Source organism: Pelodiscus sinensis, unplaced genomic scaffold (assembly GCF_049634645.1).
Source record: "Pelodiscus sinensis isolate JC-2024 unplaced genomic scaffold, ASM4963464v1 ctg125, whole genome shotgun sequence".
Classification (NCBI taxonomy): Eukaryota; Metazoa; Chordata; order Testudines; family Trionychidae; genus Pelodiscus; species Pelodiscus sinensis.
This window is the reverse complement of record NW_027465977.1, coordinates 232,913-259,327: the sequence shown is the minus strand read 5'-3', so window position 1 is coordinate 259,327 and position 26,415 is coordinate 232,913. Positions and strand designations below refer to the sequence as shown.

Genomic DNA, 26,415 nt, shown 5'->3' with positions numbered 1-26,415 from the left:
TCTGGTTTTTTCGAGCGATACTGAGTCCCAGAGAGTGGAATGGGGGGGACAGAGCGGAGAGACAGACGCGGGGGTGCAGACAGGGGGTGGGTCGGCCAGTTCTCGCAGGCAGCAGCACGCCAGCATGCACTCCAGCGCCCCCCCCCATCGCCCCTCCGGGGGGGCACCAGTGGGGGGAGACACCCGGCCGGGGGGGGGGGGCTGCAGGATTCCTTTTGAGCTGCAGTGACCCCACCAGGTGCCCCTCACTCCCGACCCGCAGCCCCCCTGCCTGGCCCCTCCTTCGCTTCCTGTCCTAAGCAGCCCCTGCCCCTCCCCAGAGGAGCCGCATCTCATGATCGGTCCAAGGCTGAAAAGGAATCCTGCGGGGGAGGGGGAACAGTCCGATGCCCCCCCCTTCATGGGGACAGTGGGTCTGGTTGGCTCCATGCTGGGAACTGGGGGGGGGGGCAGCAGAGGGGGAAGTGGAGTGTGGGGGAAGCGCTTCACCTTTGAGCTACACCTGGACACTTGATGGCTTTGCTCCCCCCCCCCAATGTAAATGCTCTTAATCCAGTTTCAAATTGGTTTTGTTTCAATCTGATTCCATTTTCCAGCCTCTCATGTAGCTATGGCATGGACAGATGCTGCCCCTTTCAGGCCTGCTACCCCCCCCCCCCCCCAAGTAGGGTGTGGGGAAAATTCACCCCCCCAGCTTTGCCCCAGAGCAGCGTTTCTCTTGAGCACCATTTTGGGCCTGGGTTTGAACCAGGCTTCACTCTGGTTTAGTGGCTTCCCATAGGGTGGGGGATGGGCTTGAGGTTAGCCCTAAGTGAGAGAGCTCGCCGGGTCTCGGCAGGGGGCTGGTGACTCCGGGCGAAAGTGTCCGCTTTAGTCCGGACTGACCAACTGGGCCAACGTTCATGCAGTGTGAGACAGGGCGGCTGGGAAAACCGGAGGAGGCGCGTCTACACGTGGGAGCGGGAAAGGGGTTTCACTCCAGTTTAACAAACCTGACTTTGACATGGGCGCCACACACCCCAGGTGCATTGGTTCATTAAGGGCGCTCGTTCCCACCCTAGGGGGAGCTGCTTTTGGGACGGGCCACGCAATGTGTCCTCCTCCCCCCCCCAGCTGGGCAGAGCAGCACTTCTGTGTCTAAATCGCTCGCTGGACCCCCGGCCAGGAAGGCATCAAGCAGCCGGGGGCTTTGAACCTGGCCCGAACCACTAGGCTATTCACTCACTCCCCCGAACAGACCCCTCTCGGGCCAGCTAGAACCCCCAAAGCCATTGGCTCGGCCCCTGTGCTTTTTCCCCGGCCAGAAGCGGGCTGCCGTGCGTCTACACTTGGGAGCGGGCAAGGGGTCCTCACTCCGGTTTAACAAAACTGATTTTGAACGGTCGCCGTGCCCCCGAGGCCTAGGGCAGCTTGCCGGGGATCCTTAGCGCAGGGAAGCCTTTGATTTTCAGCCGCCCGCCTCGCACAGGAGGCACGGAGAAATGGGGGGCAGGCGGGAGGAGCCCAGTATGACGAGTGCTTGCGGAGGGGCGCCCCGGGCCGCGTGGGGGTCCATGGCTGAGACCATGCGGACGGGCTGCTGCCCCAACGCCCGCTGGCCTGCTCTGCCCACGGTCCCTTCGTGCCACGGGTCTGGCGAGGCACGAGCCACGCAGAAAGGGGGGGCCCGCCGGAGCCAGCGTCCAGCAGAGCCGCGGCCCGGGATATGAAAGGGGGGGGGGGAGTTTTCTCCCCCCATGGGGGGGATCAAGAGGGGACTGACCCTCCTGCCTCACGTCAGCATAGCCGGCGGGGATGGGGGGGGTCCAGGAAACGCCAGCCTATGTTGGGGGGGGACAAACTGGGGTAGGTGGAGGTGTTGGGGGGAGGGGGGTGAACGAGGGAAGGGACGCAGAAAGCAAGAGGAGAGGGACGTAAAGAAACCCCCCCCCCACTCCCTCCCCCCACTAAATAAATGAAATTCCAGTCTCGTTTCCCGCCCTGGCCAGCCAGCCGACCCCCCCCCAGGTTCGGTTTGTTACGAGCGGTGAATTTCTTCGTGGTGCGGCGTCGTTTTCAGTTTCGTTTGCGTCGGGCTGTGTCGGGGGGGGGTGTCTTTTCTGTTTGAAATATTTACAGGTTCACAGTACGGGCGGGGCACGGCGGTGCCTGCTCAGCCGCTGGGGGGGTTCGATCTCCAGGGGTCCCCCCCCCCGCTGCAAGCCCCCTCCAGACCAAGCCGGGGCGGGCGGGCGGACGCGCGGCCCTGGGCGTCTTTCTTCGTTTGCTCTCCCCCCGGCGCCGGCCGCAGGCTGGGACGGGGTCCGGATCCAGACCGGAGCTGGGCTCCCCGTGCGCCCGGGCTCACGGCTGCTGCGGGGGCGGGGGGGCCTGCGTCCCGTTGGACGACACGACTTTCTTGTCCTTGCAGGAGCCGCGGCGGAGCTGCTCCGAGACGTCGGGGTCGGAGCGCCGGGAGGGCGGGGCCCCGCGGGTGGGGGTGCCCGGCGGGCGGGGCTGCTGCCCGTTCTTCTCGTCTGGGGGGGCGGAGACACGGAGTGGGAAAGGGGCGCCCCCACTGCCGCCCTGCAGCCCCTGCCCCCCACTGCCGCCCCGCAGCCCTGCCCCCCACTGCCGCCCTGCCCCCCACTGCCACCCTGCCCCCCATCCTGCCGGCGCCCCCACTGCCGCCCTGCAGCCCTGCCCCCCACTGCCGCCCCTCAGCCCCCTGCCCCCACTGCCGCCCTGCCCCCCCGTCCTGCCGGTGCCCCCACTGCCGCCCCGCAGCCCCTGCCCCCCCACTGCCGCCCCGCAGCCCTGCCCCCCCGTCCTGCCGGTGCCCCCACTGCCGCCCCGCAGCTCTGCCCCCCACTGCCGCCCCACAGCCCTGCCCCCCCGTCCTGCCGGTGCCTCCCACTGCCGCCCCCGCAGCTCTGGCCCCCCCGTCCTGCGGTGCCCCCACTGCCGCCCCGCAGCCCTGCCCCCCTGTCCTGCCGGTGCCCCCACTGCCGCTCTACAGCCCTGCCCCTCCCAGCCCCTCCAGCATCCCCATTCCCGCCCCACAGCCCTGCCCCCCCACCCTGCCGGCGCCCCCACTGCCGCCCGCGCAGCCCTGCCCCCCCCGCCCTGCCAGTGCCCCCACTGCCGCCCCGCAGCTCTGCCCCCCCCGTCCTGCCGGTGCCCCCCACTGCCGCCCCGCAGCCCTGCCCCCCTGTCCTGCCGGTGCCCCCACTGCCGCTCTACAGCCCTGCCCCTCCCAGCCCCTCCAGCATCCCCATTCCCGCCCCACAGCCCTGCCCCCCCACCCTGCCGGCGCCCCCACTGCCGCCGCGCAGCCCTGCCCCCCCCGCCCTGCCAGTGCCCCCACTGCCCGCCCCGCAGCCCTGCCCCCCCCCGCCCTGCCAGTGCCACCCACTGCCGCCCTGCAGCCCTGCCCCCCCCGCCCTGCCAGTGCCCCCACTGCCGCCCCCGCAGCCCTGCCCCCCCCGTCCTGCCAGTGCCCCCACTGCCGCCCTGCAGCCCTGCCCCCCCCCGCCCTGCCAGTGCCCCCACTGCCGCCCTGCAAGCCCTGCCCCCCCCCGCCCTGCCATGTGCCCGTCCTGCCAGTGCCCCCACTGCCGCCCCCGCAGCCCTGCCCCCCTGTCCTGCCGGTGCCCCCACTGCCGCTCTACAGCCCTGCCCCTCCCAGCCCCTCCAGCATCCCCATTCCCGCCCCACAGCCCTGCCCCCCCACCCTGCCGGCGCCCCCCTGCGCCGCGCAGCCCTGCCCCCCCCGCCCTGCCAGTGCCCCCACTGCCGCCCTGCAGCCCTGCCCCCCCCCGCCCTGCCAGTGCCCCCACTGCCGCCCGCAGCCCTGCCCCCCCCGTCCTGCCGGCGCCCCCACTGCTGCCCTGCCCTCCACTGCCGCCCCGCAGCCCTGCCCCCCCGTCCTGCCGGCGCCCCCACTGCTGTCCTGCAGCCCCTGCCAGCCCAGCCCCACTCACCAGCGAGCGCCTGCACCGAGGGCTGGTCGTGGGAGCTGAGCAGCTGAGCTTGGATGGTCTCCACGACCCGCTTGAATCGACGGCTGGGACCTGGGGAGGGAACGGGAGAGGTCAAAGGAGGGTGGGGGGCCTGTCTGTGGTCTGGGGAAAATGGGGGTGCAGGGTCCCGGGGAAGTGGGTTGGGGATCGTTGGGGCATGAGGGGGAAGTTTTGGGGGTCCCAGGGCAGTAGAGGGAGGTACTGGGGTGTCCTGGGGAAAGAGGCGAGGGAAGGGGGTGCTGGAGATAGCAGAGGTCCCAGGGGAAGGGGGGGTACAGGGAGAAGCGGTCTCAGGGGAAGGGGGGTGCAGGGAGAAGCGGAGGAAGGGGGTCCCAGGAGAACAGGGTCCCAGGGAAGGGGGTCCCAGGAGAACAGGGTCCCAGGGGAAGGGGGTGCAGGGAGAAGCGGAGAAGCGGGTCCCAGGAGAACAGGGTCCCAGGGGAAGGGGGTGCAGGGAGAAGGGGTCTCAGGGGAAGGGGGTGCAGGGAGAAGCGGAGGAAGGGGGTCCCAGGAGAACAGGGTCCCAGGGAAGGGGGTGCAGAGAGAAGGGGTCCCAGGGGAAGGGGGTGCAGGGAGAAGGGGTCCCAGGGGAAGAGAGGAGGTGCTGGGGTAGTAGAGGTCCCAGGGGGAAGGGGGGCGCCGGGGCTCCGGTCCCTGGCCCCCCACCTGAGATGAGGGTGAAGCTGACGGAGAACACCCGCTGTCCTTGGGGGCGGCCCCCCCGTCCGAGGCACTGATGTCCACCTGGAACCGGACGGGTTTCTGGAAGACGGATGGGCCCCCCGATGCCCGGTACTCGGCCCGGAAGCTCGTCTGCGACAGGACGCTGTGGCTCAGGCTGGGGATCTGGGGGGCAGATGGGGGGGGTCAGGGTTTCCACGACCAGGGTCCCCGCTCACCCTGCTGCCCTGCCCCCTCGTCCCCAGCCCAGCCCCCCATCCCCCAGGCTCTCACACCTGGCCCCCCGCCCTTAGCTCCCCCCCCCCCCCCGCGCACCGAGAGAAGGCGTGGACGATGTCGGCCTTGACGGAGCCGAGTGGCTTGTCCCGGATCACCACGAAGATCAGCTCCTCCTTCTCCAGTGAGATGAAATTCCCGAACCAGGACTTCTTGGCCAGCCTGGGAGGGGGGGAGGACACAGCAGGGTCAGGCCGGGGGGGGGGGGGGGGGGGGGGGGGGAGAGGACACAGCAGGGTCAGGGCCAGGGCCAGGGCCAGACCGGGGGGGGGGGGGGGGCAGCGAGGTGGTGGGTGAGCCAGGGGGCTGGGGCTTGGGTGAGCTGGGGGGGGCTGGACAGGGGGCCAGGCTGGGGGGGTGGAGTGCTGGTCGCAGGGGTCAGGGCCGGGGGGGGGGAGTCCCAAAGAGGGCCCGGAGGCGGTTTATTCCTCGTGTTATGCTGCATAACATACAGTGTCCGGTAGGTCCTGTCCTCCAGTGACCGCGGGTGTGTGCCTCAGTTTCCCCGGGAGCAGCACCAATCCCTAGGCGGGAGGGGAACTCCGGGTGGGGCTCGCTGAGGGAGGCTGCCCCAGTCCAGCCCGTACACACCGGCCAGCGCCCTGGTACCCCAAGCTGGGGGGAGGGGCGGCGCCTTTGGCCAGGGAGGGGGCGAGGATGTTGGGCGGGGGCTGAATTGCTCTCGCTGGCTTAGGGGGCAGGGAGGGGGCAGGGCCTGGCTCCGGGCTCTGGGCCCCAGGCTGGGCTGCCCTGGGTCCCTGTCGCCTCAGCCCCTCCAGCTCTCCCTGCCAGGGGGCTGGGAGTCCCCTCTGGCTGCCCCCCTCGGAGACACCCCTAGACACCCCTCGCCAGGCCCACGCTGGGGGAGGCGGCTTTGGGCTGGGGGCGGGGCTCAGGGAAGGGGCGGGGCCGGGGGTCACGGTGGGGCCACACTCACTCTGGGGAGGACTCCGGCGTCAGGCTGGACATCTCCTCCGGGGTGGGGACTGTGGGGGCAGGGGGGTTAGAGCAGCGGGACACCACCGAGCCCCCCCCGCTGCATCCCTCCCCCGAACCTCCCACCCCCCACTGCACCCCTCCCCCACGCCTCCCACCACCCCCATCACACCCCTCCCCCGAACCTCCAACCCCCCCACTGCACCCCTCCCCCAAAAACCTCCCACCGCCCCGCCGCACCCCTCCCCCACGCCTCCCACCACCCCCATCACACCCCTCCCCCAAACCTTCCACCCCCACTGCACCCCTCCCCCAAAGCCTCCCACCGCCCCGCTGCACCCCTCCCCCACGCCTCCCACCACCCCCATCACACCCCTCCCCCGAACCTCCAACCCCCCCACTGCACCCCTCCCCCAAAACCTCCCACCGCCCCCATCACACCCCTCCCCCGAACCTCCAACCCCCCCACTGCACCCCTCCCCCAAAACCTCCCACCGCCCCGCCGCACCCCTCCCCCACGCCTCCCACCACCCCCATCACACCCCTCCCCCAAACCTTCCACCCCCCACTGCACCCCTCCCCCAAAACCTCCCACTGCCCCGCTGCACCCCTCCCCCACACCTCCCACCCCCACCATCACACCCCTCCCCCGAACCTAGCCCCACTGTACCCTTCCCCCACACCTCCCCACCCCGGCCATCACATCCCTCCCCCGAACCTCCCACCCCCCACCGTACCCCTCCCCAGCCATCACACCACTCCCCCGAACCTCCCACCCCCCCACCGTACCCCTCCCCCAAACCTCCCGCCCTCGCACCCCTCCCCCCACCGCACCCCACCCCCGCGGCCCCTCACCTTGCAGTTTCCGGCGGTGGAAGCGGGGCGAGCCGAGGAAGCTGTTCTTGATGGAGTTGAGGCGACTCTTCCAGGCCAGGCCGGCGGCCCCGGGGCTGGAGGGGGGGGTGCCCCCGGGGGTGCCCGAGGGGCTGTCCTTGGGCGTGTGGACGGGGGTGCCCAGCGGGGTGGGAGGGGGCTGCCCCGGGGGGAGGGGTGGGGGGTGACCTGCGGCACAGAGGCGGGGGGGGGCTTAGTTGGGGGGGAAGCGGAAGCGGGAGGAGGGAGCGGGGGGCGGGGAGGCGGCGGGGGGCAGCGGGAAGGGGGCCGAGCGCCGGCTCTGGTGCAGCCCCCGCCCCCCGGCCAGGCTGCCCTTGGCCGGCAGCGTCTGGGTCTTGGGGGGGCGCGGGGGGCTCCGGCGTCGGGGGTGGGGAGGAGAACACGGGGCTCTGGGGAGGGGAAGGAGGGACAGAGAGAGGCCCCCCCCGGGGGGAGGGGGCAGGAGGGGAGAGCCGTGAGATGGGGTGAACGTGAGGCGCGGCGATGACCCCCCCGCCCCCCAGCTGTCAGCCCAGCTCCCCGTCTACCACCCTCGCTGCCCCACCTTTTCCAGCCCCCAATGACCCTCCCCCACTCCCCACTGCCCCTCTGCTCCCCTCCCCAGCCCCCCAATGACCCTCCCCCACCCCAGTGACCCACAGCTCCCCTCCCAATCCCCACTGCCCCTCCGCTCCCCTCCCCAGCCCCCCAATGCCCCTGCCCCGTCCCTGCTGCCCCTCAGCTCTCCTCCCCAGCCCAATACCCCTCCCCCACCCCACTGCCCCTCAGCTCCTCTTTCCAGCCCTCCAACATCCCCCCCACCCACACTGCCCCCAGCTCCCCAACACCCCCTCCTACCTCCACTGACCCCCAGCTCGCATCCCCCAATGTCCTATGCCCCCACAGCCATGCCAGTTCCCCTCCCCCAGTCCCCCAACACCTCCACCCCTCCTCTCTGCCTCCCTGTTCCATCCCACCCCCACTTCCCAGCCCCCCAAACCCCTCCCCCACTCTGATCTACAGCCTCCACTCTCCCACCAACCTTCCCAGCCCCCAATACCCCTCGCCTGCTCCCACTGTCGCACCAGCTACCTCCCCACCCCCAACATCCCTCCCCCACCCCCATCTGTCCCCAGCTCCCCTCCCCTAGCCCCCAATACCCCCACACTTGCTGCCCTGCCAGCCTACCTCCCAGCCCCACAACACCCCCACCGCCCCAGCTCTCCTCCCCAGCCCCCCACTTTTCTCCCACCGCCACTTCCCTGCCAACCCCTCTCCCACAGCCCCCAATACCCTTCCCAGCTCCTGAACACCCCATCTGCCCACCCACAACCCCACCCCCACCCCCTCAGTCCCCCAAAACCCACCTCTCCCCCATCCATCCCCATCCCCCGTCTATCCTCCTCCCGCCAGCTAGGCCCAAGCCCTGATCTCTCCCTCCCACCAGCCTTCCCCCCGCCCTCCTCTTTCTGCACAGAGGACGAATGAGGTGGAATGAGGCTGCAGGGTCTGTGACCCCCCCTTCCCCCCCCAAGTCCCCTGGTCCCTGCCCCATCCCTGGCCCCACAGCAATCCCCCCCTCCCGTCCCTGGTCCATGGAGCCTCCCCCAGCCCTGCCCCCAGAATAGTCCCCCTGCCCCACTCCACAGAGCTAGCTTCCCCCCACCCCCGCCCAGCTAGGGGCCCATCAGTCACTCACCCTGGGGCTGCTGAGCGGGCTGGAGGAGAGGCCAGTAGAGGCGCCGCTGACAGAACGAGACCTGGGTGAGGGGCACGGGGGGGGGGGGGGGCGTGAGGCAGAGATAGGCCCAGCTCTGGGGTTTCCCCCCACAGGGGTAGGGGACTAGGCCGTGCCGAACTGGAGGGCAACAGGGACACAGACGGGGAATCCCCCTCAGCAGTACAGGGGCTCTGACACACAGCGTGTTTGCAGCACAATGGGGGATGCTCCGAGGGGGCACGGCTAGGACGGGGGGGGGGGGATGACAGAGCTGCAGGGCCCCCTGTGGACAGGTGGGGGCAATGGGGTATGGCTGGGCCAGGGATGAGAGTCCCCCCACCCACTCCGGTGCCCCCTCACCTCTGACTGTGCTGAGCCATCTCGATGGCCCGTCGGGCCGGGACCGGGGAGCCCCCGTCGGTGACGCTCAAAACCTCCATGGACTTCCGCTCGGGCCGGCGCTTCCCGTGCCTGCTCAGCATCGGGGAGTCGACCCGCTTCCGGGGGGGGTCTGCCAGGGAATGGGGGGGTGAGTGTGGAACGCGGCCCTGGGGGGGTATGGGGACTGACACACAGCCAGCTCTGAGGGCTGTGGGGCCGGCTTGGACACTGGATGCACATGGCTGGGGGGGGGGGGTGATTGATTGGGGGGGTTAGGAGTGCGGCTGGCTCTGGGGGGGAGGAGAGCCAGGTGCGTCGCTGGCTCCGGGGTAGGGGTGGGGGGGTGCCGGAGGTGGGGCTGGCTCTGGGGGGGAGGAGAGCCAGGTGCGTCGCTCGCTCCGGGGTAGGGGCGGGGGGGTGCCGGAGGCATGGCTGGTCCTGGAGGGGAGGGGCGCCAGGTGGGTGCCTGGCCCTGGGCGGAGGGACGCGTGGGTCTGGCTGGCTTTGGCAAGGAGAGGTGCCAGGTGCGTCGCTGGCTCCGGGGTAGGGGCAGGGGGGATGCCGGGGGGGGGGGCTGGCTCTGGGGGGGAGGAGAGCCAGGTGCGTCGCTGGCTCCGGGGTAGGGGCAGGGGGGTGCCGGAGGCATGGCTGGTCCTGGAAGGGAGGGGCGCCAGGTGGGTGGCTGGCCCTGGGCGGAGGGACGCGTGGGTCTGGCTGGCTTTGGCAAGGAGAGGTGCCAGGTGCGTCGCTGGCTCCGGGGTAGGGGCAGGGGGGGTCCCGGCGGTGGGGCTGGCTCTGGGGGGAAGGGGCGCTGGGGGAGGGGCACAGGGGGGTCTCACCGACGTCGTTACGGGGTGGCAGGTCCTCGTCCTCACAGCTGGGGTACCGCTCCTTGCGATCCAGCAGCAGGTAATAGATCATCTTCTCCTGGTTCTCCCTGGGGGGGGCAGCACCACAGGGGCGTTGGCCACCCCTGTTCCTGCTGTTCAGCCCCTCCCCCCTTCCCCCAACCCTCTTCCCCTCCCCCACAGCTGTGCCTCCTGTACCCCTTGGCCTGCAGCCCCCTATATGGCTTGGCTCACAGCCCTCCTGTACCCCTCATCCTGCAGGCCTCCCCGTACCCCTTGGCTGCTGGCCCCCTCGTACCCCTCAGCCCAAAGCCCCCCCATACGGCTTGGCTCACAGCCCCCCTGTACCCCTCAGCCCGCAGCCCCCTGTACCCCTCTGCTTCTGGTCCCCCGTACCCCTCAGCCCGCAGCCCCCCGTACCCCTCTGCTTCTGGTCTCTCATACCCCTCAGCCCGCAGTCTCCCGTACCCCTTGGCTTCTGGTCCCCCGTACCCCTCAGCCCACAGCCCCCCGTACCCCTCTGCTTCTGGTCCCCCATACCCTTCGGCCCGCAGCCCCCCATACCCCTCTGCTTCTGGTCTCTCATACCCCTCAGCCCGCAGCCCCCCGTACCCCTTGGCTTCTGGTCCCCCGTACCCCTCGGCCCGCAGCCCCCCCCCGTACCCCTCGGCTTCTGGTCCCCCATGCCCCTCGGCCCGCAGCCCCCCCATACCCCTCAGCTTCTGGTCCCCCATACCCCTCGGCCCGCAGCCCCCCCATACCCCTCGGCTTCTGGTCCCCCATACCCCTCGGCCCGCAGCCCCCCCCCGTACCCCTCTGCTTCTGGTCCCCCATACCCCTCGGCCCGCAGCCCCCCCCTGTACCCCTCTGCTTCTGGTCCCCCATACCCCTCGGCTTCTGGTCCCTCATACACCTCAGCCCGCAGCCCCCCCGTACCCCTCGGCTTCTGGTCCCCCATACCCCTCGGCCCGCAGCCCCCCCATACCCCTCGGCTTCTGGTCCCCCATACCCCTCGGCCCGCAGCCCCCCCGTACCCCTCGGCTTCTGGTCCCCCATGCCCCTCGGCCCGCAGCCCCCCCCGTACCCCTCAGCTTCTGGTCCCCCATGCCCTTCAGCCCGCAGCCCCCCCGTACCCCTCAACCTGCAGCTCCTGCTGCAGACGCCCTTTGTCGCGGAAGCAGCCCAGCGAGTACATGCTCTCCAGCACGTCGGGGTCCAGCTCGCTCGCCGACTGGATGCGCCGGATGGAGACCTTCCGCGGCACCGGCTGCTCCGGCTCCGGCTCGTTCTTCCCTCCCCTGTAGAACAGCCCACTCTGCGACCGGCCGGCGGGCTGACTGCGGGGGACCCGGGGGAGGCGGGGGGAGGGCTGGATGGGGGTCCTGGTGGGGGGGTGTGACTGCGGGGGGCCCAGGGGAGGCGGGGGAGGGCTGGATGGGGGTCCTGGCGGGGGGGTGTGACTGCGGGGGGCCCAGGGGAGGCGGGGGGAGGGCTGGATGGGGGTCCTGGCGGGGGGTGTGACTGCGGGGGGGGTGACTGCAGGGGGCCCAGGAGAGGCGGGGGGAGGGCTGGATGGGGGTCTTGGTGGGGGGTGTGACTGCGGGGGGCCCAGGAGAGGCGGGGGGAGGGCAGGATGGGGGTCCTGGTGGGGGTGTGACTGCGGGGGGCCCAGGGGAGGCGGGGGGAGGGCTGGATGGGGGTCATGGTGGGAGAGGATAAGTTGGGGGTGGGGAAATTTCTGCAGATCATGGGTCAGTAAAAATATTCAGCTGCAGGAATTAACTTGGCACCAACCAGAGAAGCCAGGACACCCGGGTGATGGGCCCATGAGGCGGGATACAAGGGTGATGGGCCCAGGGGGTGGGATACAAGGGTGATGGGCCCAGGGGCGGGGATACAAGGGTGATGGGCCCAGGGGGCGGGATACAAGGGTGATGGGCCCAGGGGCGGGATACAAGGGTGATGGGCCCAGGGGCGGGGATACAAGGGTGATGGGCCCAGGGGCGGGATACAAGGGTGATGGGCCCAGGGCTGGCTGCGTGGGATACTCACAGGAACCAGGGGTGCTTCTGGATCTGCTCCAGCTAGGAGAGGAGATGGCAGCTGAATTAGCCCGCCGGGCACGGCCCCCACACCTGCTCCAGCGCCCCCGTCCCCCACAACTACCCCCAGCCACTCCCTGCGCCCCCACAACTGCCCCCGCCCCCCACAACTGCCCCCAGCCCCCCACTCCCCCACAACTACCCCCACCCCCCACAACTGCCCCCGCCCCCCCACTCTCCCACAACTACCCCCACCCCCCACAACTGCCCCCGCCCCCCACAACTGCCCCCAGCCCCCCACTCCCCCACAACTACCCCCACCCCCCACAACTGCCCCCAGCCCCCCCACTCCCCCACAACTACCCCCACCCCCCACAACTGCCCCCGCCCGGCAGACTCACGCTGAGCCGCTTGTCAGGCTCCACCTCGATCATGCCACGCAGGAGGCTCTGGCAGTCGGGGGGGATGAAGTGGGGCATGTGGAAGACGCCGCGTTTCACCTTCTCCAGCAGCTGGCGCAGGTTGTCGTCGTCGAAGGGCAGCGCCCCCTGCAGGCCAGTGGGGAGACGTGCCTCAGCGGGGGGCACCCTGAGACCCCACCCGGGGTAGGAGCCCCCAGACCTAGGGGCAGTGGGGAGCCAAAGGGGCAGGGGTGGAGGGGCTCTAGGGGGGGGGGGATGGGATACGGGGCTGGGGTTCGGGGTGGAAAGGCGATGGAGGATGGGATGGGGTATGGGGGTCTGGGGTGGGGGATGGGGTGCAGGGTGGAGGGGGTCTGGGAACGGGGTACAGTGGGGTCTGGGGGCGCAGGAGGCTGGTTTCAGGGGTGTCCGGGGACTCAGCGATGGGCCCGGGCGGCAATAGGGGGGTCGGAGGTGGAGGTGCAGGGGGACTGGGGGCGCTGGCAGTGAGGGGGTGGGGCAGGGACCCGGGGCTCAGGCTGCAGCAGAGCTGGGGTTGGGCGGGGGGCGGGGGCCGGGGGCCACTCACCACCAGCAGGGCGAAGAGGATCACCCCGCAGCTCCACATGTCCGCCCGGCGCCCGTCGTATTTCTCGCCCTGCGCGGCACAGACACGGGGTTGGCACGGGCAGGGGGCTCCCCAGGGACGCCCCCCAGCCCCTCCCCCCGAGACGCGCCCCCACCCTCCCAGGGCCCAGACTCCGCCCCCAGCCCTGCCCCTCCCTGGTAACCCAACCCCCCCCCCCAAACACGCAGGACCACAGGCCCCAAGACGAGGGGGAGGGGACAGGTTGGGAACAGAGGGGGAGGGGGAGGAGGGACCCACAGCCTGGCCCCCTCCCAGGGAAAGAACCCCGCCCTCACCCCACCCTCCTGGAGGGAAACTCCCCCCTCCCCTGTACCCCCCACTGCCCTGGCAGCGCTCGGCACCGACCGCCATCCCCAGTGTCTGGAGACCCCACGAACATCCGTCCGGCCCTTCCCCGCAAGCCAGCATCCGCAGCCCCCAGGCACCGAGCTCCATGGGCCGTGGGGCTGAGCTGGGAGGCGGCAGGATATGGGATTCCGAGGACTATGGGGCCGGACACCGGGGTCAATGGTGTGTGGGGCTGGGAGGGGTCGGGATACGGGGGCTGATGGGCCGTGGGGCTGGTATGTGGGCAGGATATGGGGCCAATGGGCATGGGGCAGACATGTGGAACAGGGGGTGGGGGCCGGGGAATGATGGGCCATGGGGCTGGCAGGTGGGCTGATGTGTGGGGCTGGGAGGGGACAGGTATAGGGGCCGATGGGCCATGGGGCCGGCATGGGGCAGGATATGTGGGCCAAAGGGCCATGGGGCTGGCATGTGGGGCAGGGAGGAGGCAGGATATGGGGGCCAATGGGCCGTGGGGCTGGCGTTTGGGGCAGGGAGGGGGCAGGATATGCGGGCCAATGGGCCATGGGGCAGGATGGGGGGCCAATGGGCCATGGGTTTTGGCATGTGGGGCATGGAGGGGGCAGGATATGGGGGCCAATGGGCCGTGGGGCTGGTGTGTGGGGCACAGAGGGGGCAGGATATGGGGGCCACTGGGCCGTGGGGCTGGCGTGTGGGGCAGGGAGAGGGACGGGACTCCATGGACTTACCTTGATCACCTCGGGACATGCATAGTGGGGAGAGCTGGGGGGCCAGCAATGGGGGGAGCAAGAGAGAGAGAGACAGACAGACAGACAGAGGGAGAGACGGAGTGAAAAGGAGGCTCAGTCCCGAGGGGGGCGGCTGAGTCACACAGGCCCGGACCCCCCGCCCCACCCCCCCAGAGACACCCCACCCCCAGCCGGGGCAGGGATGGGGGCTCTGCGGGAGACAGCGCCCCCGGCAGTCCCTGCTCCCTGCTGGCCAGACCCCCGGGTCCCTGTGGCTCTCGGCCCCCGGCCCCGCCGGCCCCCCACCCCGCGGGGCTCACCCACAGCTGGTCTCCAGCAGGCTGGCCCCGACCTGCAGGGACGCCATCCCGAAGTCCGCGATGCGGATGTTGTTCTTCTCGTCCAGCAGCAGGTTTTCCGGCTTCAGGTCCCGGTGGCTGCAATGTGGGGGAGGGGAGGGGGGTTAGAAACCCAGGGGGGCTGCGATCGGAACCAGCCCTGCCCAGGGCGAACAGGAGCGACTCCGCAGTGAACCCACGGGGCTGAGATCGGAACCAGCCCTGCCCAGGGCGAACAGGAGCCACTCCGGATTGATCACAAGGGGCTGAGATCGGAACCAGCCCTGCCCAGGGCAAACAGGAGCGACTCCGGATTGATCACAAGGGGCTGAGATCGGAACCAGCCCTGCCCAGGGCCAACAGGAGCGACTCCGGATTGAACCCACGGGGCTGCGATCAGAACCAGCCCTGCCCAGGGCGAACAGGAGCGACTCCGGATTGATCACAAGGGGCTGAGATCGGAACCAGCCCTGCCCCGGGGCGAACAGGAGCGACCCGGATTGAACCCACGGGGATGAGATCGGAACCAGCCCTGCCCAGGGCGAACAGGAGCGACTCCGGAGTGAACCCACGGGGCTGAGATCGGAACCAGCCCTGCCCAGGGCGAACAGGAGCCACTCCGGATTGATCACAAGGGGCTGAGATCAGAACCAGCCCTGCCCAGGGCCAACAGGAGCGACTCCGGATTGATCACAAGGGGCTGAGATCGGAACCAGCCCTGCCCCAGGGTGAACAGGAGCGACTCCGGATTGATCACAAGGGGCTGAGATCAGAACCAGCCCTGCCCAGGGCGAACAGGAGCGACTCCGGATTGATCACAAGGGGCTGAGATCGGAAACAGCCCTGCCCAGGGCGAACAGGAGCGACTCCGGATTGATCACAAGGGGCTGGGATCGGAACCAGCCCTGCCCCAGGGCGAACAGGAGCGACTCCGGATTGATCACAAGGGGCTGAGATCGGAACCAGCCCTGCCCCAGGGCGAACAGGAGCGACTCCGGATTGAACCCACGGGGCTGAGATCGGAACCAGCCCTGCCCAGGGCCAACAGGAGCGACTCCGGAGTGAACCCACGGGGCTGAGATCGGAACCAGCCCTGCCCCAGGGCGAACAGGAGCGACTCCGGAGTGAACCCATGGGGCTGAGATCGGAACCAGCCCTGCCCAGGGCGAACAGGAGCGACCCGGATTGAACCCACGGGGCTGAGATCGGAACCAGCCCTGCCCAGGGCGAACAGGAGCGACTCCGGATTGAACCCACGGGGCTGCGATCAGAACCAGCCCTGCCCAGGGCGAACAGGAGCGACTGCGGATTGATCACAAGGGGCTGAGATCGGAACCAGCCCTGCCCCAGGGCGAACAGGAGCGACCCGGATTGAACCCACGGGGCTGAGATCGGAACCAGCCCTGCCCAGGGCGAACAGGAGCGACTCCGGATTGAACCCACGGGGCTGCGATCAGAACCAGCCCTGCCCCAGGGCGAACAGGAGCGACCCGGATTGAACCCACGGGGCTGAGATCGGAACCAGCCCTGCCCAGGGCGAACAGGAGTGACTCCAGATTGATCACAAGGGGCTGAGATCGGAACCAGCCCTGCCCCAGGGCAAACAGGAGTGACTCCGGATTGAACCCACGGGGCTGAGATCGGAACCAGCCCTGCCCAGGGCAAACAGGAGCGACTCCGGATTGATCACAAGGGGCTGAGATCGGAACCAGCCCTGCCCAGGGCGAACAGGAGCGACTCCGGATTGAACCCACGGGGCTGAGATCGGAACCAGCCCTGCCCAGGGCGAACAGGAGCGACTCCGGATTGATCACAAGGGGCTGAGATGGGAACCAGCCCTGCCCAGGGCGAACAGGAGTGACTCCGGATTGATCACAAGGGGCTGAGATCGGAACCAGCCCTGCCCAGGGCGAACAGGAGCGACTCCGGATTGATCACAAGGGGCTGAGATCGGAACCCTCTCTCCACTGGACTCGGGGGTGACTCCGGATTGAACGCAGGGGGCTGAGATGAGACCCTGGCCATGCCCCTGCCCTCTCAGTGAGGGAAGGAGATAAAAGCCCTACGACCGCTGCCAGCAAGGAAAGCGCCCCGAGCCGGGGGGGGGGGGGCTCCGAGCCGCGGGGGGTCTCACCAGATGGAGTAGCTGTGGCAGAAGTCCAGGGCGGAGACGATCTGCCGGAAGAACTTGCGAGCCTCTTTGGGGGTGAGTCGCCCCTTCTTCACCAGGTAGTCGAAGAGCTCCCCGCCCGAGACGTGCTCCAGCACCAGGTACCTGGGGGGCGGGGCCAAGGGGGCGGGGGAGGGGCAGGGGAAGCGGGGGAGGGGAGGGCCTCAGGGGGAAGGGGGTGGGGGGGCAGGGGAAGTAAGATCAGGCCGGGGGGGGGCAAAAGGGGGGCGGAGGGTTAAGTGGAGAGGAGGCAATGGGGGGGAAGGTCACGACCTATCAGAGCTCTCCCCTGACACCACTGCGCCCGCTCCTCCCCCTGCCAGCCCTGGGAGGGGTCCGTGGCCCCAGAGGGGGGGGCGCTGGGGGGGGCTGTGCCAGGCTTTGCCTCCGTGTGTCACATCAGCCGGTTATGTCACAGGCCACAAGGACAAAGGCAGTTTGTGTGGGCAGGCCGGGGGGAGCCAGCTGTCACTGCCTGGCATCACACACACACACACACACACACACACACACACACATAGAGGATGGACACACAGGCAGCATGGACAGACACACACACACACACACACACACACACACAGAGCACAGACAGATGGACCCACACACACAGCATGGATGGACAGACACACACACGCAGAGTGCATGGACACGCGCGGCATGGACAAACACACAGCATGAATGGACAGACAGACAGACACACAGCACATGGATTGATGGACGCACACACACACACACACAGCACAGACGACGGACACAGCATGGATGGATGGACAGACACACAGCGCATGGGTTGATGGACGCACACACACACACACAGCATGGACGAATAGACGGACGGACACACAGCACGGCCAGACGGACACACAGAGCATGGATGGATGGACGGACACACACAGCATGGACAGACGCGCACACATAGCATGGACAGACAGACACAGACACACACACAGCATAGACGGACGGACACACACAGCACCCTCGCTGGAGCCCTGGAACGGGCGGGTTCCACTCCCAGGTCTCTCTGAGAGCCCCCCAGCCCCGTTCTAGACAAACACGCCCGTTCCAGAGTCAGGGTCTAGAACCCCCAACCGCCGGGGCGGTCCTGAGTCTAGAACCACGAGCTAGACCATCGTATTTCGGGGGGCGGGGGGGATCGCAGAGCAAACCTGCCAGCAAAGCCAACAGCCCCCGCTAGACCAGCCGGGCAACCCCAGCCCCGTCCTGGACCCTCCCGCTCGGGAGAGGCAGCCGGTTCTCCCCCACACACTTGCCTCACGCAGGTGCGCTCTGGAAAGCCAAAGCCCTGTGGGTTCTAGAGCCTCCCCTCCGGGAACGCAGCACCCCCCTCGGCAAAGCAAACAGCCGCCCTCCCAAACAGAGCGTCCAAGCAACCAGCCGGCCCCGGGACCGGGATCTAGAACCGACCGTAGTCCAGGCTAGCTCCTGCAGGGCAAGCCCCGGCCTAGCCCAGTTCTAGAGCTACGACCTAGAACCCAAGCACAGGGCGGGGCTCAGCCCGGAACCGCCGGCGGGAACAGCAAACGCGCCCCCCGCCACACCACGCTCCAGAGGAGCCAAGCGGGGCCACGAGGCCCTCAGTCTAGAGTCAAACTCTAGAGCCTCACGGACGGGACAGCCCCCTCCCCCGGACCACGATCTAGAACGCAGACCCGCCCGCTGCTGCGAGGAGCTAGCATGTCGCCCGAAGGGCGCCCCCATTCTAGACCTGGGTTCTAGAGCCCCCCATTCCAGAGCAGTTACCTCTAGAAGTAAAATCACAGGCTCGCAGGCTCCGATTGGCCGGTTGGCAATCTCCTCGGCCAATCAAGGATGGCCCAGGACTGAAGACAGCTCCCAGGACTCCGCCCGCTCCCCTCCCCCCAGCAGGGCAGAGCACCCCCTGCTGGGCTGCAGGGCCAGGTGTGCGCCTGGAGGGCAGACCTCAAGAGGCACTGGCCCCAGGGCAGGGCAGGGCGGGGGGCTGGCTGGGGGAGGGGACGGCAGGGAGCGTCTCCAAATACCTACAAATATTTCTTGTTTTCGTAGACGTCGTGCAGCTTCAGCACGTGCGGGTGCTCGATCAGTTTCAGGATGGCGATTTCCCGCTCCACCTGCGGAGGGAAACCGAGTCAGCCACAGGGCGTCGGGGGAGGGGTGGTGGGATGGGCAGCAGGGTGGGGGCGCCCAAGCCCACGTTCCAAACTCAGCTGCCCTCCCTCCACAACACACACATTCCTGGAGGTTGGGGGGGGTCGAGGGTGACTCTGGATCCAGGAAGGGGAGGGGCTCCAGGTGCCCCCAGAGTCCCCCCCCCCGCCCACCACCACCACTCCTCACCTTCATCAGCACCGACTCCGACAGCTTCTCCCGATTCACGATCTTGATGGCCACTTTCTGCCCCGTGATGCAGTGAACGCCCAGTTTCACCAGCCCTGGGTGGGGAGAGGGGTCAGCGCAGCGCCCCATAGACCTGCTGTGGCACAGTGCCCCCTGCTAACTCTGCCCCATAGTCCCGCTATAGCACAGCGCCCCCGGCTGGCCCTGCCCCATAAACCCCCTACAGCACAGCACCCCCGGCTGGCCCTGCCCCAGAAGCCCCCTATAGTACAGTACCCCCTCTGCCCCTGTTCTATAAACCCCCTTCCAGCACAAATGCCCCCTCTGGCCCTGCCCCATACACCCCCCCCTACAGCACAGTGCCCCCTGCTGGTGCTGGCACATAGAACCCCTACAGCACAGCGCCCCCCGCTGGCCCTGGCACATACACCCCCTATAGCAGAGCGCCCCCTGCTGGCCCTGGCACATACACCCCCTACAGCACAGCGCCCCCTGCTGGCCCTGGCACATACACCCCCTACAGCACAGCGCCCCCTGCTGGCCCTGGCACATACACCCCCTATAGCAGAGCGCCCCCTGCTGGCCCCGGCACATACACCCCGTACAGCACAGTGTCCCCCGCTGGCCCTGCATGGCCATCCCATACACCCCTGCCCCACGGCGCTCCTATCACCAAGATGTCCCAGGCCTGGCACCCCCACCTGAAGCCAGAGCGGACTCCCAGCCGGCAGGGAGAACAAGGGCTATTGGTTCCCAGGAACACAGCGGAACAGAGACCGGGAGCAGCCAGGACAGCCCGGCTTGGGGGGAGAAGGGCCCCCCCCAGGCACAGGCTACAGAGAGCATCAGCCACAACATTCCCATCCCCCTCTTGCTATTGGTGCGGTGCCCAGGGAAACTGAGGCACCCACCGGGGTTACTCCAGGACAGCAGAACTAGCGTGGAGCACACAAAGCGAACGCAATACCCCACTCGGTCCCAGCCCCTACTGAGCCCCCTGCGCGCCCCCCAGCTGCGGCACGGGGCTCCTCTTGCGCTGGACGCTGCACAGAGCCCCCCCCCCCCAGCCGAGAGCGGGCGCTGCACGGACCCCCCCCCCAAGCCGAGAACGGGCGCTGCACAGATCCCCCCCAGCCGAGAGCGGGCGCTGCACAGATCCCCCCCATCCGAGAGCGGGCGCTGCACGGACCCCCCCAGCCGAGAGCGGGCGCTGCACAGAGCCCCCCAGCCGAGAGCGGGCGCAGCACAGACCCCCCCAGCCGAGAGCGGGCGCAGCACAGACCCCCCCAGCCGAGAGCGGGCGCTGCACAGATCCCCCCCAGCCGAGAGCGGGCGCTGCACGGACCCCCCCCAGCCGAGAGCGGGCGCTGCACAGACCCCCCCCAGCCGAGAGCGGGCGCAGCACAGACCCCCCCCCAGCCGAGAGCGGGCGCTGCACAGATCCCCCCCCAGCCGAAAGTGGGCGCTGCACAGATCCCCCCCAGCCGAGAGCGGGCGCTGCACGGACCCCCCCAGCCGAGAGCGGGCGCAGCACAGACCCCCCCAGCCGAGAGCGGGCGCTGCACGGACCCCCCCAAGCCGAGAGCGGACGCTGCACAGACCCCCCCCAAGCCGAGAGCGGGCGCAGCACAGACCCCCCCCCAGACAAGAGCGGGTGCTGCACGGACCCCCCCCCAAGCTGAGAGCGGGCGCTGCACAGACCCCCCCCCCCAGGTGAGAGCAGGCGCTGCACAGACCCCCCCTCCCAGCTGAGAGCGGGCGCTGCACAGACCCCCCCCAGCCGAGAGCGGGCGCTGCACAGACCCCCCCAGCCGAGAGCGGGCGCAGCACGGACCCCCCCAGCCGAGAGCGGGCGCTGCACAGACGCACGGCGACACACGGGCCCTGCCCAAAGCAGCTGGCCAGCGACCTGGAGGAAGGCAGGTCCCAGAAAATGAAACTGACCGGGAGGAGGGAGAAATTAATTCCTCCGACTCTGTCTCTTTCCACCCCCGCCCCCCCTGTTCCATGATCCAACGCCCCCCCAGCCCTGCCCTCCGCCCGCCCCCCCAGCCCTGCCCTCTGCCCGCCACCCCGGCCCCGCCCTCCGCCCGCCACCCCGGCCCTGCCCTCTGCCCGCCCCCCCAGCCCTGCCCTCCGCCCGCTCCCCCAGCCCTGCCCTCTGCCCGCCACCCCGGCCCCGCCCTCCGCCCGCCACCCCGGCCCTGCCCTCTGCCCGCCCCCCCAGCCCTGCCCTCCGCCCGCTCCCCCAGCCCTGCCCTCCGCCCGCCACCCCGGCCCTGCCCTCCGCCCGCCCCCCAGCCCTGCCCTCCGCCCGCCACCCCGGCCCTGCCCTCCGCCCGCCCCCCCAGCCCTGCCCTCCGCCCGCCACCCCGGCCCTGCCCCTCCGCCCGCCCCCCAGCCCTGCCCTCCGCCCGCCCTCCCAGCCCTGCCCTCCGCCCTCCACCCCAGCCCTGCCCTCCGCCCGCCACCCTGGCCCCAAACGCTCCAACAACTGGCGTCCCCGCCCAGCATCCGGAATCAGGGAGACGCCCTTGGATCCCCTCGACATCTGTTCTCAATCCTCACCCCCAAGTTAGCGTGTCTGGGTCCGCACCTGCCTGTGCCTGTGCCGCCCGGGGGGAGGCCGCAGGAATCCTGCGGTTTCAGGGGAACGTGGCTCAATCGCAGCCGGGGTGGGGGGGACCGAGGAACCCCCCCCCCCCTCCCGCAGCACAAGAGACACCAGGAGTGCCGGCCGCCTAGCTGAGTGGAGACGGTTTGGGGGACGGATCCCCGGCTCGAGGTTCCCACGTGGGGAGCAATTCTTTCTAGCGGGCAGCTCGGTGGAGTTCCTCCAAGAGATCCGCTCCATTTCCACCAGGCAGGCGACGCAGGACCACGGGGGTCACAGCGGGGGACAGAGCCCCAGCCAAACTGCCCCACGCAACCCCCCTGGGCTGGGGGGAGCAGGACGGGGGGCAGCCAGAGAGACACGGGGAGCAGTCCCGGGTCCCCAGGCCGGGCTGTCTGAGATCAGCGGGTTGGAACAAAACCAGGCGGCCGGCCTGAGTCTGGAGCCAAACCCCCCAAGGGGCAGGAGCACAGAGCCCCAGGAGAGATTCCCCTCGGGCTGGTAGCAGGGCCCGCGACAGATCCACCAGCTGAGGCTCCCGCCGGGCCCATGTCTGTGGTGCCCAATGTGGGTCAGGATGGGGGAGGGGAAGCTCCCCTCCCCCCCCAAGCCAGGACCCCAAGTGAACCCACGTCCTCGGCACGAGCCCTGTCCCAGGAGAGCCTGCACCATGGGTCCGTGTGTCTGTCTGGCCAGGGGCCCACCTGGCCCTCGCCGGGTGTTGTGTTCCTCCAGCGTTTGACCCTCATTGGCTGGCCACCTCCATCCCCCCACCTTCTCCCCACCCCCTTCCTCCGTCCCCACAGATTGCGCCCCCCTTGTCACTGTACAGCCCCTGACCCAGACAGGCCCCATCAGTGCGCAGACGCAAAGCTAGAGGCAGCCTCCGCCTCGGAGAAGTAACAATTGAACTAGACAGAGGGAGAACGGGGGAAACTGAGGCAGGGAGCTATTCAGGGACTCACCCAGGGACTCCCAGGGAGCCAGTGGCAGATTTCTCAGCCCACCCCCCCTTAACCTCGGCCCTCCCTGCTCTCCATCGCTCCCCCGGGCAGGAGCTACCGCCCCTGTTTGCGAGAAGGGGAAACCGAGTCAGAGAGCGATGCGGCCCCCATAGGCACAGCTGGGATTACAGCCCCGGCCCTGCAGTCCTGCACCTCCTGCTCCGCACCCTGGAGTAAAGAAACCCCATTTCCGTAGGCCCTACACAAACCAGCTGCCCTGGTGCGGATTCGCACTGTGTGCTGCATGGGGGCAGGACCCCAGTTGGCGGGGGTGGGGGCAGAGAGACAGACCTCCCCCCATGTAGGGGGCCAAGATCTGACAGGCCCCCCACGTAGGGGGCTAAGGGGGCCCTTCCCCAACAGGTGCCCAGATGGAGCGTTCCTCTGTCCAGCCTGCCACTTTAAATACACAGCAGTGTGTGTGTGTGTGTGGGGGGGGGTGTTTCTAGGCCGGATCCCCCCCCCCCACTGCATTAAAATAGCTTCCCTCCATCTTTGGGGCTTTCTGCCTCCACCAGGGGGCTAGACCCCGAGCGTCAGCTCTGCCCCCTCCCACAGACATCGGCACCTCCCCTGGGCACCCCCGAAAGGCGGGGTGCGAGCCAAGCAAGGCTGGGAGATTTGCACCAATTCCCCTCCCCCTCCAGCGGGATTTCCTCGAGCTTCCCCCCCCCCCCCCCCCCCCGCGCCAGTCTCCCGCGGTTCCCACAGGCCGGCACTGCAGCAAAAGCAGGGAGCAAAAAATTGCTCCATCCCCCCCCACCCTGAACCGGTCGGTGCAGAGATATAACCCCCTCCCCCAGCATGACCCAGGAATGAGAGCGGGGGGGGGGGTTGCCCCACATCCCAGTGACCCCTGGTATTTCTAATCCCCCCCTCGGCACAAGGCGGTCGGGGGGGGGGGGGTTCCGGCTGCTGGCGAGGAATGTAACGGGCTGGGTGTCTCCCTGCTACTCGGCTCCCTGCAGCAGACACCCTCCCACAGAGATCCCCCCCCACACACACACCTGTCCTCTGCCCAGGGATCTTCCCTCACACCCCTACGCTGGCTGCAGTGGGTCCTTCCAGCCCCCCCCCCATCCCGCCCCAATGCCCAGAGGTGAAACTGATCAGGCTCCCAGGAGCAGCAGTGAAACAAACAGACGCCCCCCCCCCCCCAGCTGGGGATCCCCCGCCACTCCTGGGGCTGCTCCTGAGCCCCCCCCCATGCACAGAGCTCTTGGGAAACTGATTCCCAACCCCCCACTACCCAGGAAAGGTACAGCCCCCACCCTAGCCCCCATGGCTGCACTGACCCCCAAACCCCACAGTACCAGGGACACCCCCACAGCCCCCATGGTTTCACTGACCCCCCCCCGACACCATGGCTGCACTGACTTCCCTCTCTCCCAAATCCAACAAGTCCATCGCCCCCCCCCCCGACAAGATCTTGGCTCTACTGACCCCCAGACCCGTAGCTGAGTTGACCTCCACCCCATGACTCCACAGCCCTGACCCCCCCAAACCCATAGCTCCACTGAACTCCCCCCCCCCCGCAATCCCTCAGCACCTGCCGCTACACCCCTGGCACTGCTGACCCCAAACTCGCCCAGCCCCACTCATGGGGGATATTAAACCCCCTCCTGCCGCCCATGCACCTCGGGATCCCTTGGAGCATGGTCCAGCTGGGCGGGAGCCTGGAACGGGGGGGGGGGGGGGGATTTTACCAGCAGTCTTTACACTGCGCCCATCCCCCTGGCCTCTGGGCGGGTGAGCTATGCTGAAGTAGTTCTGGCGTCCATCCCCCTGGTGCTGGGGCAGTGGATCTAAGCAGGACGTGGGGGATGGGGCTGGAACATTTATTGGGGTGCATCACCCTAGGTACTGGGGCAGGGATCTAGCCCTCCCAGTGTGGGATGGGGGCTCTATCCAGGGAATGGGGGGAGGAGCAGGACTGTGCCTTGGGGCCCATCCTCCCCCCAGTGTGGGATGGGGGCTCTGACCCAGGGAATGGGGGGAGGAGCAGGACTGCACCTTGGGTCCCACCTCCCAGTGTGGGGCAGGGGTCTACCCAGAGAACGGGGGGAGGGGCCGGACTGTGTATTGGGGCCCATCCCCCCCATGTCTGGACAGGGGCTGTGACCCAGGGAATGGGGGGAGGGGCAGGACTGCGCCTTGGAGCCCAACCCCCCGGGCTGGGGTGGGGGCTCCGACCCATAGAATGGGGGAGGGGCGGGACTGCGCCTTGGGGCCCATCCCCCCGGGGTGGGGTGGGGGCTCTGACCCACGGAATGGGGGGAGGAGCGGGACTGCGCCTTGGGGCCCATCCCCCCGGGTGGGGTGGGGGCTCTGACCCACGGAATGGGGGAGGGGCGGGACTGCGCCTTGGCGCCCACCCTCCCGGTGTGGGGCGGGGGCTCCGGCCCGGGGCCCGCAGGGGTGGGGGGCCGGGGCCGCAGACTCACCCGTCTGGCCTTTGCCCAGCGTCTTCTCCAGCCGGTAGGGCCCCACGTACTGGGCGTGCTGGGGGGCCGGGCCCGAGGGGTGCCCCCCCGGCTCCTTGCCGCCGGACATGACGGCCGGGCCCCCTTTGTCTGCCGCCGGGCCCCCCCCACCGCGCCGCGATCCCCTCCCCGGCCGGGAACAATAGGCGCAGGCCGGGGGGCGGGGGGCTCAGAGCCCGGGGAGCAGCATGGTGCGGGGCCCGCCCCTCGGCCGGGGATGCTGCGGCGGCTGCTGGAGGATGCTCGTCCCTGCGCTCCCCCGCCCCCCGCCGCAGCATCCGGGCACCGGGTGACAGCCAGCGGCGGGGTGAACCGGCCCGCCGCGCGGGGGGGGGGGGGGCCGGGACTGGCTGTCGGGTGTGCGTGCGGCTGTGGTTGTCTGATTGTCGTGTGAACGTGTGTGCTTGTCGGTGCGTGCGGCTGTGATTGTGTGAACGTGTGAGTGTTGTGTGGTTGTCTGGTTGTCCTGTGAACGTGTGAGAGTTGTGTGGTTGTCTGATTGTCGTGTGAACGTGTGAGAGTGCTGTGTGGTTGTCTGATTGTCCTGTGAACGTGTGAGAGTGTTGTGTGGTTGTCTGATTGTCCTGTGAACGTGTGAGAGTTGTGTGGTTGTCTGATTGTCGTGTGAACGTGTGAGAGTGCTGTGTGGTTGCCTGATTGTCGTGTGAACGTGTGAGAGTGTTGTGTGGTTGTCTGATTGTCCTGTGAACGTGTGAGAGTTGTGTGGTTGTCTGTCGTGTGAACGCGTGAGTGTTGTGTGGTTGTCTGATTGTCGTGTGAGAGTGCTGTGTGGTTGAATGATTGTCATGTGAACGTGTGTGCTTGTCGGTGTGTGCGGCTGTGATTGTGTGACCGTGTGTGAGTGTTTGTGTGGTTGTATGATTGTTGTGTGCGTGCGGCTGTGATTGTCCTGTGAACCTGTGTGAGTGTTGTGTGGTTGTATGATTGTTGTGTGCGTGCTGCTGTGATTGTCCTGTGAACGTGTGTGAGTGTTGTGTTGTTGTATGGTTGTTGTGTGAACGTGTGTGATTGTTGTGTGCATGCAGCTGTAGTTCTGAGACTGTCCAGTGAACGTGTGTGCTTGTTGGTGCATGTGGCTGTGATTGTCATGTGAACGTGTGAGAGTGCTGCGTGGTTGTATGATTGCTGTGTGAACGTGTGTGCTTGTTCTGTGCGTGCGGCTGTGATTGTCGTATGAATGTGTGTGCTTGTTGTGTGGTTGTATGTTTGTTGTGTGAACATGTGTGCTTGTGTGCGTGCGGCTGTGATTGTCATGTGAACGTGTGTGATTGTTGTGTGCATGCGGCTGTGGTTGTGAGACTGTCGTATGAAAATGTGATTGTGTGTGTGTGGCTGTGATTGTGAGACTGTGGTTGCATGATTGTTGTGTGAAAGTGTGTGATTGTTGTGTGAGTGTGGCTGTGATTTTTGTGTGAAAGTGTGACTGTTGTGTGAGTATGGTGGTGTGATTGCTGCGTGAGTGTGATCGTGTGATTATTGTGTGCATGGCTATGATTGTGCAATTGTTGTGTGCATGTGACTGAGTGCTCTGTGATTGCATGATTGTTGTGTGCATGTGGCTGTGATTGTTGTGTGACTGTGATTGTATGATTGTTGTTGTATG

The 26,415-nt window shown here is 68.4% G+C and overlaps 1 protein-coding gene across 1 annotated transcript; it reads right to left on the bottom strand.

The window, feature by feature from the left end:
• Positions 1-64: 64 nt before the first annotated feature.
• On the bottom strand, positions 65-25,131 carry BRSK1 (BR serine/threonine kinase 1). The gene is given in 22 exon segments (XM_075917607.1): positions 65-2,516; positions 3,963-4,052; positions 4,668-4,697; positions 4,700-4,847; position 4,901; positions 4,998-5,120; positions 5,896-5,944; positions 6,750-6,923; positions 6,926-6,956; positions 8,467-8,527; positions 8,848-8,998; positions 9,708-9,805; positions 10,850-11,014; positions 11,769-11,800; positions 12,160-12,306; positions 12,749-12,817; positions 13,846-13,879; positions 14,166-14,282; positions 16,318-16,458; positions 18,379-18,464; positions 18,691-18,785; positions 24,753-25,131. Coding segments are annotated over 22 exon segments (2,124 nt in total). The 5' UTR covers positions 24,862-25,131; the 3' UTR covers positions 65-2,343.
• Between the last annotated feature and the right edge of the window lie 1,284 nt (positions 25,132-26,415).